The sequence below is a fragment of the Oncorhynchus mykiss genome, chromosome 6, assembly GCF_013265735.2.
Source record: "Oncorhynchus mykiss isolate Arlee chromosome 6, USDA_OmykA_1.1, whole genome shotgun sequence".
Lineage (NCBI taxonomy): Eukaryota > Metazoa > Chordata > Actinopteri > Salmoniformes > Salmonidae > Oncorhynchus > Oncorhynchus mykiss.
Window position 1 is genome coordinate 33,295,600 of NC_048570.1, and position 21,802 is coordinate 33,317,401.

Consider the following 21,802-nt stretch of genomic DNA (forward strand, 5'->3'; position numbering starts at 1 on the left):
GAGTTTTATCCAATTTTCCACTCCACCAATCATCCAGAATAGATGAACAGATTCTAAACAACAGTCTGCCTACTGTATAGTACACCAATACAACACCAGTCTGCCTACTGTATAGTACACCAATACAACACCAGTCTGCCTACTGTATAGTACACCAATACAACAACATCAGGCCAAAACACAAAAAACAACCCTGTTAAACACTGAAACAAACATGGCACAGAACAGACAACACATCCAAGAAACCACAAGGCAGCCGGACCAGACAAATGCCTGACAGCTCTCTGCTGAGATGAATGAGAGGGCCTGCAGGTTGTGGAATGTCAGTCGGCTCAGGAGACATTTTCTGAGTCTCTCTTCTTGTATGTCTGTCAACCTTTTCAGCTAAGAACCCACATTTGGGGGGAGGGGGGTTGAAGTGACCAATCAAGTAAACCAAACTATAACCCAGGAATTACATACAACACATCATTTGGAGAAACAGTGAGTATCCTAAGGTGTGAGTGCATGCCATGCCAGCGGTCCTCTATCTACTCTGTCTACATTCGTGGCCAAAAGTTTTGAGAATGAGACAAATATAAATTTTCACAAAGTCTGCTGCCTCAGTTTGTATGATGGCAATTTGCATACACTCCAGAATGTTATGAAGAGTAATCAGATGAATTGCAATTAATTACAAAGTCCCTCTTTGCCATGCAAATGAACTGAATCCCCAAAAACATTTCCACTGCATTTCAGCCCTGCCACAAAAGGACCAGCTGACATCATATCATGTCAGTAATTCTCTCGTTAACACAGGTGTGAGTGTTGACGAGGACAGGGCTGGAGATCACTCTGTCATGCTGATTGAGTTCGAATAACAGACTGGAAGCTTCAAAAGGAGGGTGGTGCTTGGAATCATTGTTCTTCCTCTGTCAACCAAGATTACCTGCAAGGAAACACGTGCCGTCATCATTGCCTTGCACCAAATTTTGCCTAAGAACACAGCCATGAATAAAGAATGGTACCAACACATCATCCGAGAGCAACTTCTCCCAACCATCCAGGAACAGTTTGGTGACCAACAATGCCTTTTCCAGCATGATGGAGCATCTTGCCATAAGGCAAAAGTGATAACTAGGTGGCTCGGGGAACAAAACATCAACATTTTGGGTCCATGGCCAGGAAACTCCCCAGACCTTAATCCCATTGAGAACTTGTGGTCAATCCTCAAGAGGCGGGTGGACAAACAAAAACCCACAAATTCTGACAAACTCCAAGCATTGATTATGCCAGAATGGGCTGCCATCAGTCAGGATGTGGCCCAGAAGTTAATTGACAGCATGCCAGGGCGGATTGCCCTTGAAAAAGAAGGGTCAACACTGCAAATATTGACTCTTTGCATCAACTTCATGTAATTGTCAATAAAAGCCTTTGACACTTAAGAAATGCTTGTAATTATACAGTGCCTTGCGAAAGTATTTGGCCCCCTTGAACTTTGCGACCTTTTGCCACATTTCAGGCTTCAAACATAAAGATATAAAACTGTATTTTTTGTGAAGAATCAACAACAAGTGGGACACAATCATGAAGTGGAACGACATTTATTGGATATTTCAAACTTTTTTAACAAATCAAAAACTGAAAAATTGGGCGTGCAAAATTATTCAGCCCCCATAAGTTAATACTTTGTAGCGCCACCTTTTGCTGCGATTACAGCTGTAAGTCGCTTGGGGTATGTCTCTATCAGTTTTGCACATCGAGAGACTGACATTTTTTCCCATTCCTCCTTGCAAAACAGCTCGAGCTCAGTGAGGTTGGATGGAGAGCATTTGTGAACAGCAGTTTTCAGTTCTTTCTACAGATTCTCGATTGGATTCAGGTCTGGACTTTGACTTGGCCATTCTAACACCTGGATATGTTTATTTTTGAACCATTCCATTGTAGATTTTGCTTTATGTTTTGGATCATTGTCTTGTTGGAAGACAAATCTCCGTCCCAGTCTCAGGTCTTTTGCAGACTCCATCAGGTTTTCTTCCAGAATGGTCCTGTATTTGGCTCCATCCATCTTCCCATCAATTTTAACCATCTTCCCTGTCCCTGCTGAAGAAAAGCAGGCCCAAACCATGATGCTGCCTCCACCATGTTTGACAGTGGGGATGGTGTGTTCAGGTTGATGAGCTGTGTTGCTTTTACGCCAAAAATAAAGTTTTGCATTTTTGCAAAAAAGTTCAATTTTGGTTTCATCTGACCAGAGCACCTTCTTCCACATGTTTGGTGTGTCTCCCAGGTGGCTTGTGGCAAACTTTAAACAACACTTTTTATGGATATCTTTAAGAAATGGCTTTCTTCTTGCCACTCTTCCATAAAGGCCAGATTTGTGCAATATACGACTGATTGTTGTCCTATGGACAGAGTCTCCCACCTCAGCTGTAGATCTCTGCAGTTCATCCAGAGTGATCATGGGCCTTTTGGCTACATCTCTGATCAGTCTTCTCCTTGTATGAGCTGAAAGTTTAGAGGGACGGCCAGGTCTTGGTAGATTTGCAGTGGTCTGATACTCCTTCCATTTCAATATTATCGCTTGCACAGTGCTCCTTGGGATGTTTAAAGCTTGGGAAATCTTTTTGTATCCAAATCCGGCTTTAAACTTCTTCACAACAGTATCTCGGACCTGCCTGGTGTGTTCCTTGTTCTTCATGATGCTCTCTGCGCTTTTAACGGACCTCTGAGACTATCACAGTGCAGTTGCATTTATACGGAGACTTGATTACACACAGGTGGATTGTATTTATCATCATTAGTCATTTAGGTCAACATTGGATCATTCAGAGATCCTCACTGAATTTCTGGAGAGAGTTTGCTGTACTGAAAGTAAAGGGGCTGAATAATTTTGCACGCCCAATTTTTTAGTTTTTGATTTGTGAAAAAAGTTTGAAATATCCAATAAATGTCGTTCCACTTCATGATTGTGTCCCACTTGTTGTTGATTCTTCACAAAAAAAATACAGTTTTATATCTTTATGTTTGAAGCCTGAAATGTGACAAAAGGTCGCAAAGTTCAAGGGGGCCGAATACTTTCGCAAGGCACTGTACTTCAGTATTCCATAGTAACATCTGACAAAACCTTGTGGGAATTAATATTTGTGTCATTCTCAAAAGTTTTGGCCACGACTGTAGTCAACCCAAGGTCTTTGTAATTAATGGAGGAGGCTGTTTTTAGTATCAGCTGGGCCTGTTGGCCCACATATTTACATGGGAAATGGCAATCAGTACAAGGGTAAATAAACAAACAAGTTACAACACACACACAGGATCCTGAGGAGAGCATTGTTTTGACACTAATTGCGTCTTGCAGGAAACTCTGTGTTGCTTATTCAAGGCACTGGTGTGGATTTTCTCTGTTGACTGATGCTCACAACAGCACAGCTTGGGAAAAATAAACAACAAACTATTAGTTTAGGATTAAATTAGTGTTTAGATCATTCCTATGAGTGTGTGAGCCCCTATCAAAGTTTATCTTGGTACGAAGTAGCAGAAACAGTATGGTTTGAAACCCTCCCACTGGGCACAGATGTTAGTTCATATCTAGTTTTGATTAACATTTGGTTGAGTTGTCAACTAAAGTGAAACCAATGTCACCATGGCATATAGGTTATAAATTGGGTGAAAGGAAATATGAAGTTCCCTTATGTTGATGACTTTAAAAAAATATTTTGGGGTTGAAATGACATGGACACAATGTTGACTCAACCAGTTTTGGCCCAGTGGATTCTGTTTTGAATACCCTCAGGACTGGACTAGGATAGTGTAAAGAATGTCCTTCCCTCTCTGTGAGGTTTCCAGGAAGTGCAGTGTGTCCCTTCTCGTGAAAGGCTTTAATTGGCCTCAGGTCTGGCCTTCTGTGAGGCTGCCCAGTCATCTAAGACACTGGCCTCTCCATGCCGTGTATGTGTCTAAGCATTTGGTATAGTCACAGATCCATGACGGTGGGTAGGTGGTTAGACTTTCAGAAAGCAGTAGCAGTGGTAGGTCCTTTGTTCCCAACATGGTCTGTAGTTCGATGGCATCTCGGTTTTAAGAAGGAAAGAAAAAAAGCATGCACTGAAGTCAGGTTCATTGCTACACTACCAAATAAAAAATAAGAAGAATGCACAACATTTATACTCTGTTTCAAGAGTTTGTTTAGAAAGAGGGTAGTGATGCCAGCTTTCGAGGCTGAACCTATAACTGTGAGAGGTCAGAGGACACTAGGATTAAGGGTCAAAATGTAAAGGGCATCTGTAGACCCCAGCTGAAGTTTGAGGGAGCTAGTGACGATTGGCTCAGTAAATTCAGCACTGGGGAAGAGCAACTTATTTGTGTGTGTGTGTGTGTGTAACCCACTCACCCTCCTCAGCAGTGACTCGGTGAGACGGGCGACAGGGAGTAGGAGTCAGCTGTGGGCTTTTGTCCCTGGTCGTCCAGCCTGGCTAATCCCATCAGGAATCTGGGATTGTTAAATCGAGAAAGAAAGAGGAAGAGAAATAGTGAAATGGCTTTAGATGGAGAGGGTTATATGTGAGAAGTGATTGAGACATGCTGTAAATATAATGTGCCTGAATGCTTCACAGCCACTGTAAAAAAAAACATTAAAGTAAACTGCCGAAGAGACCACAACTCATCTCCTTCACTTTGAAAGTGAGTTTGTTTGAGAGAATGTTAATCATTAAGCAACATTTTAAGTTTGAAAATGTCTTCCCTAAAACTTTCAAACATCTCTTTAAGTCTTTCTAACCAATAAACAAATATGTAATACTATATGAATAAAGAGGTAAAGAGCTGCAATGGTATTGACACAGTGACCCATACCCACAATCGCACAAAGTGCTCTTGGGTAAAGTAGTCACTGGGGTCCTTCTGTGAACAAAGTAGCAAAGCCCGGAGGAGTAAAGGCAACACGAGTGTGTGAGACTGTAAGGTCATCTAATACTCTCTGTCCCACACCCTACCCCTCTCCTGCCACGTGTGTGTGTGTGTCGTGGCGACCCGACCAGGGGAGTGTGTCATAATCCTCTGGAACAGAGCAGCGGAAAGAGCGGTGGTTACACATCACTGGGGGTTGGATGGGTGGAAGATGGTAATCAATAAATATGGTGGGGTTTGAGGGGTGAGGTGGTTTGGTTTAAAGGTGGAATGAAATTATGGCGAGATGGAGATTGTTTGGAGATTAAGTAAAGATGGGTTAGGACTGGAGAGGTACAATTGAGGTTGCATCCCACGACACCCTATTCCCTATAAAGTGCACTATTGGACCCTGGTCAGATGTCAGGGGAAGCTCACCCAGGTAGAAACTTTGTCTTTACACAGAATTCTGCTAATTCCCAACTTTTTGCAACAGAGACCATGAGTGATGTTTCCCCCGAAGAATGGCCAGTGGGAGGGATACCATAATTGACTGGATGGAATTCACAATCTCTTCATGTTTCAATGGCATCTGAGAGATGTGACCTCTGTATAGATTGGGGTGAGGCTATGAGAAGGTAAAAGGGTATGGGGGTGTTGAGATGGGGCACAAACATGTTGTGATTTGGTGAAAAGGCAGACAGGAAAACCGCCAGAACATTCCTTGATAAGGATGAAGTTCACAATGTAAAGGAATAGTGGAATAGTGAAACCAGACCCTGACCAGGGAAGTCATGGCAGCGAAGTCCCACATCACACTGGCCAAGTTCAAGAGAACATCTTCTCCCAAAGTAGAAGTAAACAATAATTTGTCTCTGTAAGCTCACTTTAGGTAATAACATCACTAGAAAATAAACAGGTTCCACCCAGTAATTGGTGTGTGTGTGTGTGTGTGTATATATACAGTTGAAGTCAGATGTTAACATACACCTTAGCCAAATACATTTAAACTCAGTTTTTCACAATTCCTGACATTTAATCCCAGAAAAAAATCCCGGTCTTAGGTCAGTTAGGATCATCACTTTATTTTAAGAATGTGAAATGTCAGAATAATAGTAGAGAGAAGGATTTATTTCAGCTTTTATTTCTTTCAACACATTCCCAGTGGGTCAGAAGTATACATACACTCACTTAGTATTTGCCTTTAAATTGTTTAACTTGGGTCAAAAGTTTTGGGTAGCCTTCCACAAGCTTCCCACAATAAGTTGGGTGAATTTTGGCCCATTCCTCCTGACAGAGCTGGTGTAACAGTCAGGTTTGTAGGCCTCCTTGTTCGCACATGCATTTTCAGTTCTGCCCACAGATTTTTTTATAGGACTGAGGTCTGGGCGTTGTGATGGCCACTCCAATACCTTGACTTTGTTGTCCTTAAGCCATTTTGCCACAACTTTGGAAGTATGCTTGAGGTCATTGTCCATTTGGAAGACCCATTTGCGACCAAGCTTTAACTTCCTGACTGATGTCTTGAAATGTTGCTTCAATATATCCACATAATTTTCCTTTTTCATGACGCCATCTATTTTGTGAAGTGCACCAGTCCCTCCTGCAGCAAAGCACCCCCACAACATGATACTGCCACACCCATTCTTCACGGATGGGATGGCGTTCTTCGGCTTGCAAGCCTCCCCCTATTTCCTCCAAACATAACGATGGTCATTACGGCCAAACGGTTATATTTTTGTTTCATCAGACCAGAGGACATTTCTCCAAAGAGTGTGATCTTTGTCCCCATGTGCAGTTGCAAACCGTAGTCTGGCTTTTTTATGGCGGTTTAGGAGCAGTGGCTTCTTCATTGCTGAGCGGCCTTTCAGGTTATGTCGATGTAGGACTCGTTTTACTGTGGATATAGATACTTTTGTACCCGTTTCTTCCAGAATCTTCACAAGGTCCTTTGCTTTTGTTCTGGGATTGATTTGCACTTTTCACACCAAAGTACGTTAATCTCTAGGAGACAGAACACATCTCCTTCCTGAGCGGTATGACGGCTGTGTGGGCCCATGTAACTGACAGTTAGACTTCCAGATTATGTCGTTGTCTTTTGTTTGAATTGTTTACGTGTCCGCTGTGCGGGGGAAATGATAATACAAGCGGAACAACGTAGCTAATACTGTTGTAACGGGGATCCTTATTGTAGCAACACACTTTTGGAGGGAAGGCAATCCTGGGCTGCGTTAGCTAAGTTTTCATGTCATCGGGTGTAGTTCATAAAAGTTGAAGAGTGTATGTTAGGATGAAGTGTGAATTCATGCCAGGAATAATAAGTGTGAAGTTTGATTTCCTCCCTTCTGTAATAAGCAGCCAATGAGTTCTCACTGTAGCTCCCTTCAGTAACCACGAGCACAACCGTTCCTTGATTTTAACTGGAAGGTGATAATTCTGACTAAAACTACAGAATAAAGCCGCCAGTTAAAATCAAGGAACGGTTGTGCTCGTGGTTACTGAAGGGAGCTACAGCCCATGGTGTTTATACTATTGTTTGTACAAATGAACGTGGTACCTTCAGGCATTTGGAAATTGCTCTCAAGGATGAACCAGACTTGTGGTCTACAATTATTTTTCTGAGGTCTTTCTTTTTCTTTTGATTTCCCATGATGTCAAGCAAAGAGGCACTGAGTTTGAAGGTAGGCCTTGAAAAACATCCACAGGTACACCTCCAATTGACATCAATTAGGCTATCAGAAGATTCTAAAGCCATGACATAATTTTCTGGAATTTTCCAAACTGTTTAAAAGCACAGTCAACTTAGTGTATGACCCAATGGAATTGTGATACAGTGAATTCTAAGTTAAATAATCTGTCTGCAAACAATTGTTGGAAAAATTACTTGTGTCATTGCACAAAGTAGATGTCCTAATCGACTTGCCAAAACTATAGTTCGTTAACAAGAAATGTATGGAGTGATTGAAAAACAGGTTTTAATGACTCCAACCTAAGTGTATGTAAACTTCCGACTTCAACTTTATATACGGTCGTGGGAAAAGTTGAGTATGACACAAATATTAATTTTCAAAGTCTGCTGCCTCAGTTTGTATGATGGCAATTTGCATATACTCCAGAATGTTATGAAGAGTGATCAGATGAATTGCAAAGTCCCTCTTTGCCATGCAAATGAACTGAATCCCCCAAAAACATTTCCACTGCATTTCAGCCCTGCCACAAAAGGACCAGCTGACATGTTTGTGATTCTCTCGTTAACACAGGTGTGAGTGTTGACGAGGACAAGGCTGGAGATCACTCTGTCATGCTGATTGAGTTTGAATAACAGACTGGAAGCTTCAAAAGGAGGGTGGTGCTTGGAACCATTGTTCTTCCTCTGCCAACCATGGTTACCTGCAAGGAAACACGTGCCGTCATTGCTTTGCACCAAAAGGGCTTCACAGGCAAGGATATTGCTGCCAGTAAGATTGCACCTAAATCAACCATTTATCAGATCATCAAGAACTTCAAGGAGAGTGGTTCAATTGTTGTGAAAGCTTCAGGGTGCCCAAGAAAGTCCAGCAAGCACCAGGACCGTCTCCTAAAGTTGATTCAGCTGCGGGATCGGGGCACCACCAGTACAGAGCTTGCTCAGGAATGGCAGCAGGCAGGTGTGAGTGAATCTGCATGCACAGTGAGGCAAAGACTTTTGAAGGATGGCCTGGTGTCAAGAAGGGCAGCAAAGAAGCCACTTCTCTCCAGGAAAAACATCAGGGACAGACTGATATTCTGCAAAAGGTACAGGGATTGGACTGCTGAGGACTGGGGTAAAGTCATTTTCTCTGATGAATCCCCTTTCCGATTGTTTGGGGCATCCGGAAAAAAGCTTGTCCGGAGAAGACAAGGTGAGCTCTACCATCAGTCCTGTGTCATGCCAACAGTAAAGCATCCTGATACCATTCATGTGTGGGATTGCTTCTCAGCCAAGGGAGTGGGCTCACTCACAATTTTGCCTAAGAACACAGCCATGAATAAAGAATGGTACCAACACACCATCCGAGAGCAACTTCTCCCAACCATCCAGGAACAGTTTGGTGACCAACAATGCCTTTTCCAGCATGATGGAGCATCTTGCCATATGGCAAAAGTGATAACTAGGTGGCTCGGGGAACAAAACATCAACATTTTGGGTCCATGGCCTGGAAACCCCCCAGACCTTAATCCCATTGAGAACTTGTGGTTAATCCTCAAGAGGCGGGTGGACAAACAAAACCCCACAAATTCTGACAAACGCCAAGCACTGATTATGCAAGAATGGGCTGCCATCAGTCAGGGTGTGGCCCAGAAGTTAATTGACAGCATGCCAGGGCAGATTGCAGAGGTCTTGAAAAAGAAGGGTCAACACTGCAAATATTGACTCTGCATAAACTTCATGTAATTGTCAAAAGCCTTTGACACTTATGAAATGCTTGTAATTATACTTCAGTATTCCATAGTAACATCTGACAAATATATCTAAAGACACCGAAGCAGCAAATGTGTAGAAATTAATATTTGTGTCATTCTCAAAACTTTTGGCCTCGACTGTACGGTGTGTTCAGAGGAACCTAAATGCTAAACAATAGAACTATACATGTTCTAACATTCAGTTGCACTGCACCAGAGCTCAGTAAGCAAGATGCTCCTTCTGACATGTTTCACTCTCACTGTGGAGAGCAGATCAGCCTTTCCTGTGAAACTGCCAGCACCCTCTGCTCTGTGGGTCGTGGCTGCAGATTGATCAGAGAGAGAAGGGGCTCACAGAGCGGGGCTTGGAGCACACCCATCCATCCAGCACAGTATATATTATATTATATTCCGCTATGTGGGCCAACGTGTATTAACCCATGCTCCAGATCAGTAGACTGGGGGAGATGGTTTAACCATCACAGTTTCTATGGTCCATATCACATACTGAGAAATTTTATTACACACCCTACTACAATGTTTGAAACGTATCCTTCCCCTAGTAGATGGTAGCTTCAACAATTATATGTGGATAAAATATAATTTATTAAGTGTTACATAAAATAAAAAATAAAGACAACCGAAGGAAAAAAACGAATTTACATGAGATTAAAAACATTTAAACATTTAATTTTATTTTTTACAATATACACATGGAATTGGCATCAAAGTGTCCAGAGCTGAATAGACAAAACATTGGAAATACTGTTAGCTGAATAAAAGAGGTGAAGCACACAATCGAGATCTTCATCACATTGGGCATGAATCTAATTGTAATGTCAGTCTCTTCCAGCATCGACAGCTTTCATATGTCACCTTCAGGAACTTTACCCAAACAGTGTGCCTTAGGACAGCAGGGTGATGAGAGCATTCAGAAAATTAGTCCTGTCCTCCATCTTTAGCTCAATGACTGCAAAGGGAAAACACAGGTAATGATGTGTGTGTGTCTGTTCCCATGGGGAAATGGTTAACACCTGATGATGTAATGATTACACCTGTAAGAATGACTTGAGGTATCTGATGAGATCCAAAATCAAGTATTGAACTGTGTGTAAGAAAAAGAAGTGTACAGCTAACAGGTTCCATCTGTAATGTCTGCTCTCTTGTGGCCAATATATACAATGACAAGAACATTTTACTTAGAGGTGTCGAAGTGGTTGTGGAGAGTTCTGGAGCTGGTGCTCTCTGCTGCCTTCTCAAACGCACAGCCAATGAAACTATTGGAGGGGGAGAGGGTGAGAGAAAGTAAAGGCAGAGCAAATGAAAGGAAACAAATTACAATGGTCATTTTTTGGTTTCCCCACAAAATACAACCAAGAACATTCAAGTGCTGTTATCTTGCACACGACTGACACACGTTATGGACTCACTTCTTCTTGTCGGATGTCTCAGACTCAGGTGGGATGCCCACAACGATGACAGTTCCCTTCAAAATCCATGGGCGCAGCTATGACCAAGGGCAGTAGCTTACAGCGCTTATTCCTTGTCTTTGAACAGGCATAGGCAGACATAAGCAAGAGCGATGCAAAGGACCCCAAAGGAACATCTAAAAACACATTTTCTTTTGAAACTAATTGAAGACAAGGGGCAATAAAGCTAGACGGGGTCTTGGACAGTGGGTAGGTGAAACACAGTGAGGAACTCACGGAGCGTACGAAGGCTTTGAGCAGGTACTTGCAGAGCAGAGTCAAAGCCATGGGCTTGGAGAACAGCTTCACATCAGGAGTGCCATGCATAGAGATGGAGAGGAGCATTAAAGGGGGGGCATCTCACTCACACACGCACCTCCAAGAGGTAGCAGTAGAGGAAGGGTCCCTGTGACAGTATGAGGTTGGTGCAGATGCAGCTCTGTTGGATGGCTTTCAGCTTCTTCTTAGCCAGGTCAATGCCACCATGGAGACACTCAAGGTTACTCCTATCAGGATGGGATCATTCTAACACCTAGGGTGCATTCATTAGCGCACAGCATAGCAAAACGTTTTGCAATAAAATTTGATTATATTGGACAAATTCAGATAGGTAGTCTCCCGTCTCATCCCGTTTGTATGGAGATAGAAATCTATTGAAATGTTTAATATATCCTTTCTATAATACCTCCAGCATCGGCACCATGCAATGCACCCTGGATAAAAAATGTGCTGGACTCTGCGTTAAATTACACATTTCTCGAAGTAGGAATTCTGACATGTACGATAGACGTTTTCACAATCTAAAAGTCATATTATATTAACTTCCAGTGTAGTGAGAGCGTCTATCACGGTGCTACAACATACCGGGCAGGATTTCTGTCTGCTTGAACTCCAATAACTCAGATACACATGAAAAGACCCCAACAAAAACAACAACATTCAAGATGGGTGAACCTTTTCTTTAATGATATGCATCCAGATGTATTTGGTTTATATTCATGTGTGTGTGTGTGTGTGTGCGCATGGATGCACGTGTGTGTACCAGGAGAGGAAGTCAAGGGCCTTGATGAAGTTGTCGCCAGGGCTCTCATCCTTCTCAGTGTTCTCCAGCAGGGCGACAGCAGCGTGCACCACATTGCCAGGAAACGATTCTTGAAGCCAAAGTGAACGCCGAGCGTCTGGATACCGATGTCCTTCATACTGAAGGAACAGTGACAAGAGCATTTAAAATGATGGTTTTGGGTATATTAAGAGAGGAGAATATTGTATTCATAATATACAGAGTCAGACAACGGAATCCAGAGTCATTGATACCGGGGATTATTTACAGATACAGGTAACTGGTCAAATAAATTGACCACAACCATAAAGTGTCTTTATCAGGCACCGGGCCACCACGTGCCAGAACAGCTTCAATGCACCTTGGCATAGATTCTACAAGTGTCTGGAACTCTATATGAGATGTGACACCATTCTTCCACAAGAAATTCCATAATTTGGTGTTGTTATGTTGATGGAAAATTCTGTCTCAGGCGCCGCTCCAGAATCTCCCATAAGCGTTCATTGGGTTGAGGTACGGTAACTGGGACGGCCATGGCATGTGTTTACATCATTTTCATGCTCATCAAACCAATCAGTGACTTCTCATGTCCTGTGGAGAGGCAATGTCATCCTATGGGGACATAGCTATGGTAGCCAAAATAATGGTATGCACAGGACTTTTATACACGACCCTAAGCATGGGATGTTAACTGCTTAATTTACTCAGGAACCACACCCGTGTGGAAGCACCTGCTTTTAATACACTTTGTATCCCTCATTTACTTAAGTGTTTCCATATATTGATGCACTAAAACAGACACTCTTACCTGTATTTCTTGGACGATTATTCTATGACTTCTCAGAGATTCTCTTTGATTGACATGTCCATGGAGTTGAACTTCTGCTTCACCTGCTTCAGGGGCAGGCTGGACAACACAAACAGAAAGAATCTTTAATAATAATTCAAACCACCCATTATCATCAATGAATCAAATGACAAACTGCTGCTCATTACTCTTGATGAAGTGACATTTGTCCTTCAGAGGCCACTGACTAATTGATTAGTAAATTATACTCAAGAATTTGAGTCCCGCATGTCCCTAGAATGATCATTTGCTTATTTGACAGATGATTCTAGTTGACAGTCAAAACTTGAGGGTAGCATACCCCATGTCAGCAAGGAACTCTTGGAGTTTCTTCTGGCCGTGCATGGACCAGAGCTTGAAGTTGCAGGAGGTATGAGTTACATATACTCTCATACAGAGACCAGTGTTGGTACAGGGCCAGACACAGACGGAGACAGTGTTTCAAGGGGTTAACACACAAAGAATGCAGGACAGAGAGCAGAGGGTGACAAGCAGGCCACTTCACTTTTTCCACATTGTTATGTTAGCCTTATAAAATGTTCCTCAAACTACACATAATAGACAAAGCCAAAACATGTTTAGAGATTTTAGCAAATGTGAAATGAAAAACAGGAAATACCTTATTTACATAAGTATTCAGACCATTTGCTATGAAACTCAATTGAGCTCAGGTGCATTCTGTTTCCATTGATCATCCTTGAGATGTTTCTACAACTTGATTGGAGTCCACCTATGGTAAATTAAATTGATTGGACATGATGATTTGGAAAGGCACACACCTGTGTAAATAAGGTCCCACAGTTGACAGTGCATGTCAGAGCAAAAACCAAGTCATGAGGTGGAGATGGGAGAACTTTCCAGAAGGACAACCATCTCTGCAGCACTCCACCAATCAGGCTTTTAATGGTAAAGTGGCCAGACAGGCCTTTTACAGAGGAGTGGCTTCCATGAGAGCCCGCTTGGAGTTTGTCAAAAGGCACCTAAAGGACTCTCAGACCATGAGAAACAAGATTCTCTGGTCTGATGAAACCAAGATTGAACTCTTTGGTCTGAATGCCAAGAGTCACATCTGAAAGAAACCAGGCAATACTCATCACCTGGCCAATACCTTCCCTACGTTGAAGCACGGTGGCAGCATCATGCTGTGGGAATGTTTTTCCGCAGCAGGGATTGGAAAACTAGTCAGGATCGAGGGAAAGATTAACAGAGCAAAGTACAGAGAGAGATCCTTGATGAAAACCTACTCCAGAGTGCTCAGGACCTCAGACTGGGGCAAAGGTTCACCTTCCAACAGGACAACGACCCTTAGCACATATCCAAGACAATGCAGGAGTCGCTTCAGGACAAGTCTCATTGTCCTTGAGTGGCCCAGATGTCTGTTTTTAATAAATTAGCAAAAATGTCTAAACCTGTTTTTGCTTTGAGTATTCTTGGGTATAATGCTACAAGCTTGGCACACCTGTATTTGAAGGGGTTTCTCCCATTCTTATCTGTAGATCCTCTCAAGCTTTGTCAGGTTGGATGGGGAGCGTTGCTGCACAGCTTTTTTCAGGTCTCTCCAGAGATGTTCGATCAGGTTCAAGTCCAGGGCTCTGGCTGGAACACTCAATGACATTCAGAGACTTGTCCCGAAGCCACTCCTGCTTTGTGCTTAGGGTCGTTGTCCTGTTGGAAGGTGTACCTTCACCCCAGTCTGGAGGTCCTAAGCGCTCTGGAGCAGGTTTATCAAGGAACTCTGTACTTTGCTGCGTTCATCTTTCAGAGTAGGTGAACTGATGATCTCTGCATGCGTGGTTCCCACCGTGAAGCATGGTTGAGGTGTAATGGTGCTTTGCTGGTGACACTCAGTGATTTATTTAGAATTCAAGGCACTCTTAACCAGCATAGCTACCACAGCATTCTGCAGCGATACACCATCCCATCTGGTTTGCGCTTAGTGGGACAATCATTTGTTATTCAACAGGACAATGACCGAACATACTTCCAGGCTGCGGAAGGGCTATTTGACCAATAAGAAGAGTGGTGGAGTGCTGCATCAGATGACCTGGCCTGCACAATCACCTGACCTCAACCCAATTGAGATGGTTTGGAATGAGTTGGACCACAGAGTGAAGGAAAAGCAGCCAACAAGTGCTCTGCATATGTGGAAACTCCTTCAAGGCTGCTGGAAAAGCATTGCAGGTGAAGCTGGTTGAGAGAATGCCAAGTGTGTAAAGCTGTCGACAAGGCAAAGGGTGGCTACTTTGAATTATCCAAAATATATTTTGATTTGTTTAACCCTTTTTGGTTACTACATGATTCCATGTGTTATTTCATAGTTGAGGTCTTCACCATTATTATACAATATAGAAAATAGTAAAAATAAAGAAAACCCCTTGAATGATTAGGTGTGTCCAAACTTTTGACTGATGCTGTGAGGATTAGATAGAGAGGACCCAGTTTCAACATAATCAATATATAATCCATACTCACTGAAGTTCCACGGTATTCATATTGCTCATAGTCAAACAGGATCTCGCGTCTGAAATGAAAGTTTTAAAAAAGGCACAATATCATTACTATTTAAACTTTTAAAACTCTAAAGAACCATCTCCTTCGCTCTATCCTTCTCTCCACTGCCCCCTAAAACATGGGAACATGTTGGTATAAATAGCAATACATCACTGCAATATGATCGGCTTTGTCCGCTATTTGTGGAATCATTGTCATACACACAAATCAAATTACACCGGACATTTTTTTAAAAATAAGAACCATAAATATGAGAAAGATCCACCTTGGCTCAAATGGTTATTTACGTAGAGTTTGGATGGGATAAATAGAGGGTATATTTCTTTGTCATAACTTTTGTGACATCAATATGGTAATACGTCATCGCATCGTCTCCGTTTCCCAGAAGGCACTGAGCCTCCATCACTCTTATTCCCAGTCCTCGCTGCCTTTCTTTTCATCGTGGAAGATGTTGTCATAGGAGGGCATTCCAAGGCCATCATCCTGCTTTATCATCAGCTTCACCTTGGGGGGGGGGGGGGGGGGGGGGGGGGGGGAGATTGGGTTCAGAACACTGGTTGATGGTGGTTATGCCATCTGGACAACAATTTCTTTGCTCTTTATCATCTCAAAGGTAGTATCCTCAAGGACTTTTCTCCTGTGAAGTCACGCAACTGCTGCCAAAGTCAATCAACCACTTGTGAACGACTGGCCCAAACTTAGACCTCTTTATTAATAATTTAATTTATTAATAATACAAGGTCTAATTGTATTCCAATAGCAAATGCTTTCGAGAACTCACAATCAAATGACTACCTGTATAGTGGCAAATGTTCCACGTTGGAATGTATATCCATAGTCAGTACTTAGAAAGCCCTCCCTTACATGACCACGTAGTGCACAAGAAACTATTAAATCCAATTGTTAGATGCTACCACCACCCTCCAAATCAAAACCAAAACATGCATTCCATGTTGTGTTCTCGCTTTGCGTGCACACCTGTCTGTTCCTCACACTTGTTTGTCCTAGCTAATCAGCCTTGCAATATAGGAGCCATGATGCCACAGACAAGAAGCAGAATGGGGCATGCACACACTGACATCAATGTTTTGATTTGGGGGGGGGGGGGGTCAACAATTGGATTTAATTATTTCCCGGCACAACAAGGCGATGCAAACAACGCATTATGAATCGAAACCGTCCACCAAAGAGCCACAGACAAACGGCGGTAAATAAGTGGGCTAGTGTTATACGGCTAGACATAGAATATAATCTTGGTCTAGAAGCTGGGCTAGTAAAGGACTGGTGTACCCTAAATAACAGACCATGACTATGTCCCAAATGGCACCCTATTCTCCACATAGTGCAGTACTTTTGCACTTTTTACAAGAAAAGGTGTAATTTGGGAGATAGACATTGACTACATCCACAGGTCTGTGTGTGTCACAGATGAAGAAGATGGAGTCTTCCTCTGGCTGTAAGGTTTCCAGGAGATCAACATTGGCTCCACAGTTGATCAGGACAAAATAGTGGAACTGAAATTAGAGCAAATAACACACCTGTCATAGATGTTTGTGTTCTTGATAGTCATATTTGACACCATACGATTAACTCCAGGGCTATCAGGACTGGACAGGAGTGTCACACTACCTGCTCCTTGTGCTCTAGGAAGGCAGTACCAAGGTCTTGCCACCCTGTCACTGGCACCAAGGTGTACTGGACCTAGCCACAGTGAAACAGTGCCTGTGTAGAGGGTGGTGTAAGAAGCAATCAGAATACATTTGAATTACACAACTATGCAGCAGAACAGTTGACAACAAACAGTGCAGCTATGTCAGAAAGTTAACTTATTTGACAGCAAACGAAAGGGCTCTAATTCACCTGTAACATCTTACAGGCGCAGAGTGCATCGATATCCGATGACACCAGGAGAGCAATTCTCTGAAAACAACGCAATTGAGAAACATAACAATATTCAAGTCACAGAAGCTTGTAAAAGTAACATCGTATTCACTTGTTGCAAAATAGCAGGCAAATTAACGTTAGCCGACTGAAAAAAATAGTCCTCTCCTCTCTATTGTTAGCTAAGTACGTTAACTAATTACAGTAGTCAACGTTATCTAACTAATTAGCATGCAGGAAGCTAATTTCAGTTTCAGAAGCTCTCACCTGGTTGACCACAATGTCGTAGAATTCCTTTCTTATGTCCGCAATAAACATTTCACACTATTTTCGTGAGGTTTCATAAAAAATATATATATATAGCTATGCGCTATTTGTTCTTTGAGCTCAAGTTGAAACACCAGGAGCTTTTTTGTTGCATGCCCAACAGTTCCTTGAGGAAATATCACGCCAAATTCGCACGTCAGCTAACGAAATTTAAACAGCCAATAAAACTCTACCTACCAGCATGCAATTTCTATTGTTCAGTTTTACACAAACTCTACAAAGTGGAGTTTTATTGGCTGTTTAAATTTCGTCAGCTGACGTGCGAATTTGGATAGGGTATCTATCCATCCAGCTCTGTGAGCCAATCGCGTAGGATGTGATCTTGTTTTCTGGATTATGATTGCTGTTCATGCTTTGTTTTGTGATATTCGTCACTTCCTGCTGTCATCGTGGCTAAGCGGAAAACAACATAGGAGTTTCAACCAGCAGCCAGTTTGCCGGAGCAGTAATAAGCTATTTAATAGAAGAAGAATAACAAATAAGCTATTTATTATAGCTTTATTCAATACATTTTGATATATAACGTTTTGGCGTACAGTAGCACATCATGGTAAGTACTCAATAACATTGGTTTTGACTGTTGCTTTTGTCAAATAGTACCTACACTAACAACATCGCATTCGAAATTCATTAGCTAAATTAACTACCGTTAGCGAGTAGGAAATAGGTAACGGTAGCTAGCTCCCTGGCTAGCCATTTAACTAAAATGACACATTGTCTCTATGCGATTTAAGACTAAATAAATAGCTACCTTGCTCAGATACTTTACTACTTTACTTGTGAATCGTACTGCTTTAAAAAATCGTTATAGGGTGTCACTTGTCACCTAGTTTTACATTACGCAGGCTAGCTAGTAGTTATGAAGATGTTTGAAATTAAATATATATTTTTAAATAAATCAGGGTAAATTAGCTGCAGTAACCAGCTGACTAACTGTCTCAAAATAGCTAATTTTAACCTAACAATACTGCCTAATTGTTTTTCGAAATATATGTCACAGTTTTCCTTCAACATGTTTGATCACCCGATCCCACGGGCTTTCCAAAACCGCTTCTCCACTCAATACCGCTGCTACTCTGTGTCCATGCTGGCGGGTCCCAACGACCGGTCGGATGTGGAGAAAGGAGGAAAAAGTCAGTAATCTATGTGATGGCTGTTCTATAAATTGTACATTCGAATTTATCATAACTATACAAGGAATGTATGGAGTTTAACACCTATGCTTTGCACCAGTTCCCCATACACAAGTGAGAGATTGCAGTTACCCTCATCATACAGTCAATGTAGTATGTATTATCCTGCTCTAAGTGTTCTTCAGTGCTCATATCACTGTAATGTTTTCTCCTTATAGTTATAATGCCGCCATCAGCACTTGATCAACTAAGTAAGTATACTCTTCCTACATTATCCAGATTTAAACTCTAATCTACAAATGCCATTTACCCAGCAGATGTTGTTTTTTTACCCTTCACTCTTTTCCCCCAAAGGCAGACTTAACATTACCTACCCCATGTTGTTCAAACTGACCAACAAGAACTCAGACAGAATGACACACTGTGGTGTCTTGGAGTTTGTAGCAGATGAGGGTATTTGTTACCTGCCACACTGGGTGAGCAGGGTTGTTTTATTTCAACACTTGTTTTTTATAAACTGGTGAAGTTTTAATAAACATATTCATAGCCCCTGGCATATATCTAGTGCCATATTTAAGTTTTCTATCAAAGGATGTTTTAAATTAGGGACACACAGTGTAGGTTTATAAGTCACGCTCATTAAAATCTTTGCTCACATATAACCAGCTCTCTGTGGTCATGACCCTTTTTTTGTAGTGTGTCTGTAGTAACATGGCTGTTTGTGTGTTTCACTGTAGATGATGCAGAATCTCCTGCTGGAGGAAGGGGGCCTGGTCCAGGTGGAGAGTGTTAACCTCATGGTGGCAACATACTCCAAGTTCCAGCCTCAGAGCCCAGACTTCCTGGATATCACTAACCCCAAAGCAGTGTAGCTACAGTTATAGACTTATCTCTCTGCACATTTAAGTGCCATTGAAAATAGACACAAAAACTACTCTGAAATTATTCTCACATTCTGCTTGTCTGTCTCATAGGTTGGAAAATGCCTTGAGAAACTTTGCCTGCTTAACCACAGGAGATGTTATTGCAATTAACTACAATGAAAAGGTAACTATTTAATGTTATTGGTATGATGACTGGGTTACAAGACAAAACTGTAATGGAATTTGACTTTCCAGCAGAATGTTGCTTCTAAATTTAAGGTGTGGCTTACAGTTGTGCCTGACCTGTATTATCTTTCTAACACCATTTTTTTTCTCTCTATACTGATTTCAGATCTATGAACTGCGAGTGATGGAGACTAAGCCAGACAAGGCCGTATCTATCATTGAATGTGATATGAATGTAAGATCCTCTGTACTGTTTATCATACCTTAAATGGAGACACAACACTGTAGCTTAGATTATGGTACCGAATAGCTCTACCTCACCCAGCCATACCTGTTGTTGTCTCTCAGGTGGACTTTGATGCTCCGTTGGGTTACAAAGAACCAGAGAGACGTTACAAAGCACCAGAGGAGCCCACAGTAAGAACCACACGTATTTAATATTTCTAATCTGGTGTATGTTTGGATGAACTCTAATCACTCCTCACAACAGGAAGAGGAAGGAGACCCCAGCACTTGGACTGACATGGACATGAGATTCAGAGTGAGTTTGCTTATATTTTTCTTACTTACTGCAGTTTATACACATACTGTATGGTTCACTTTAATTTATTTGTATCTCATACACAGTCATTCGCAAATTAACCCATGAATGAATCTATGAATATTTATTCTCTCTATAGGCCTTCACTGGTTCAGGCAATCGTCTGGATGGCAAAAAGAAAGGCATTGAGCCTAGCCCCGTCCCCATCGATCCCAGTGACATTAAAAGGTTGGGAGCTATGACCAGTCTAAAACCAATCCCTAGCCCTTTCCCCATATCCTGTCACTTTTGTATTTGCAGATCAGATCTGCATTATCTCCCTGAATGCATATGTGACTAGGGTTGCAAAATTCTGGGAACTTTTAAAGTTCCTGGGATTTTGCAAAACTACATGTGACATGCTATGATGACACCGGCTCTGGTCTTAACCTTTAATCCCTCTCTGTCCCCATACAGAGGGATTCCTAACTACGAGTACAAGGTCGGAAGGATCACCTTCATCAGAAACTCCAGGCCTCAGCCCAGGAAAACAACAGAGGATGTAAGTACGATGGTCAAAAAAGTCAAAGGTAATAAACCGCTCAATCCCTTTCCTGCAAAACTGAAATTCAGAAAGGTATAAAAGCCATATTTAGACAGTTTATATTGGATGTGCCAAATTTGAATGCATTAAGCTAAAGCTGGTCTTTTATATTTACAGGAGGATTCAGAATTCATCGCCTTTTCTGGTGAGGGACAGTCACTACGCAAGAAAGGTGGCAGAAAGCCTTGAGGCACTACAGTATTCAACTGCAGAGACTGACTGACTTACTATAGACTCTACATACCCACACATCCATCATAAGAAACCAATAAAAGCAAGTCATGAAAAGAGCTTGGTTGATTTTTCTGTCCCGTAGCAGGAATCAGCAAGGTTTTACTTTCTTTTGATGATATTGTAACGGTCTTGTCCATGGTCAGCATGTTAAAAGCTCTTCTAAAAAATGGAATGCTATTCGGACTGAGGTTAGTCAGTGGAGACTTCTGCGGAGAGAACGGCTCACAATAATGGCTGGAGCGGAGCGAATGGAATGGCATCAAACCATGTCTTTGATACCATTCAACTTGTGCTGTTCTAGCCATTACCGTCGTCCCCAATTATGGTGCCACCAACCTCCTGTGGTTAGAGTACAGGGTTGCTGGTCTGAGCCCAGCCAAAGCCAGCTACCCTTTCCTTTTGCTACAATATGATGAATATAAAAAAAATTCTACCTTGTTTTCTCATAATGGGATTACCCTTGTTGATGATGGAGTGGGTTAGATTTTTCTTTGAATATGTATCAAATTAATTAGGAAACGCTTCTGACATTGGAACCTGTTGAACTCGAACTTTGAGAGTGATGAGTGGTGGAGGTGGATAAGAGCCATTCCTTTGTTTATTGATCAACTCTGAAATAAAGTACAGCGTTTTGAATAAAGTGCACTCTGTATAAATCTCTGTTTATTTTTGTCTTTAAATAATTGTGTGTGGAAGGATTTTAACATTTTGGTTCATAGAGCCCAAAGTTAATGTGTATCAGCAGGTATTGAAATGGCTACATATTGTAATTCATACGTGTGCAATAAGCACAGTAAAGGGATAGAGCAATTTATAGATGTGAATAATTTTCTTTGCATACTTCTGCAAATATCAGCTTCTTGTTCTCGAGTTCATTCATTG

The 21,802-nt window shown here is 41.9% G+C and overlaps 1 protein-coding gene and 1 pseudogene across 1 annotated transcript; one reads left to right on the forward strand and one right to left on the reverse strand.

Moving 5' to 3' along the window:
- Positions 1-3,069: 3,069 nt before the first annotated feature.
- LOC110526890 lies at positions 3,070-17,705 on the reverse strand (annotated as a pseudogene).
- Positions 17,706-17,755: 50 nt separating this feature from the next.
- On the forward strand, positions 17,756-21,576 carry LOC110525806 (ubiquitin recognition factor in ER-associated degradation protein 1). The gene is made up of 12 exons (XM_021606245.2): positions 17,756-17,930; positions 18,381-18,513; positions 18,732-18,764; positions 18,868-18,989; positions 19,251-19,381; positions 19,488-19,560; positions 19,729-19,797; positions 19,911-19,979; positions 20,053-20,103; positions 20,243-20,331; positions 20,560-20,644; positions 20,804-21,576. The coding sequence occupies exons 1-12, from the start codon at positions 17,928-17,930 to the stop codon at positions 20,873-20,875; spliced, it is 930 nt and encodes a 309-aa protein (XP_021461920.1). The 5' UTR covers positions 17,756-17,927; the 3' UTR covers positions 20,876-21,576.
- Positions 21,577-21,802: the final 226 nt, after the last annotated feature.

What these genes read in the sequence shown, in the direction of transcription:
- LOC110525806 (XM_021606245.2), top strand. An exon ending in TTTGTTACCTGCCACACTGG is followed by an intron (nt 18,990 to 19,250) that starts GTGAGCAGGGTT and finishes GTTTCACTGTAG; the next exon opens with ATGATGCAGAATCTCCTGCT. An exon ending in AAGCACCAGAGGAGCCCACA is followed by an intron (nt 19,980 to 20,052) that starts GTAAGAACCACA and finishes TCCTCACAACAG; the next exon opens with GAAGAGGAAGGAGACCCCAG.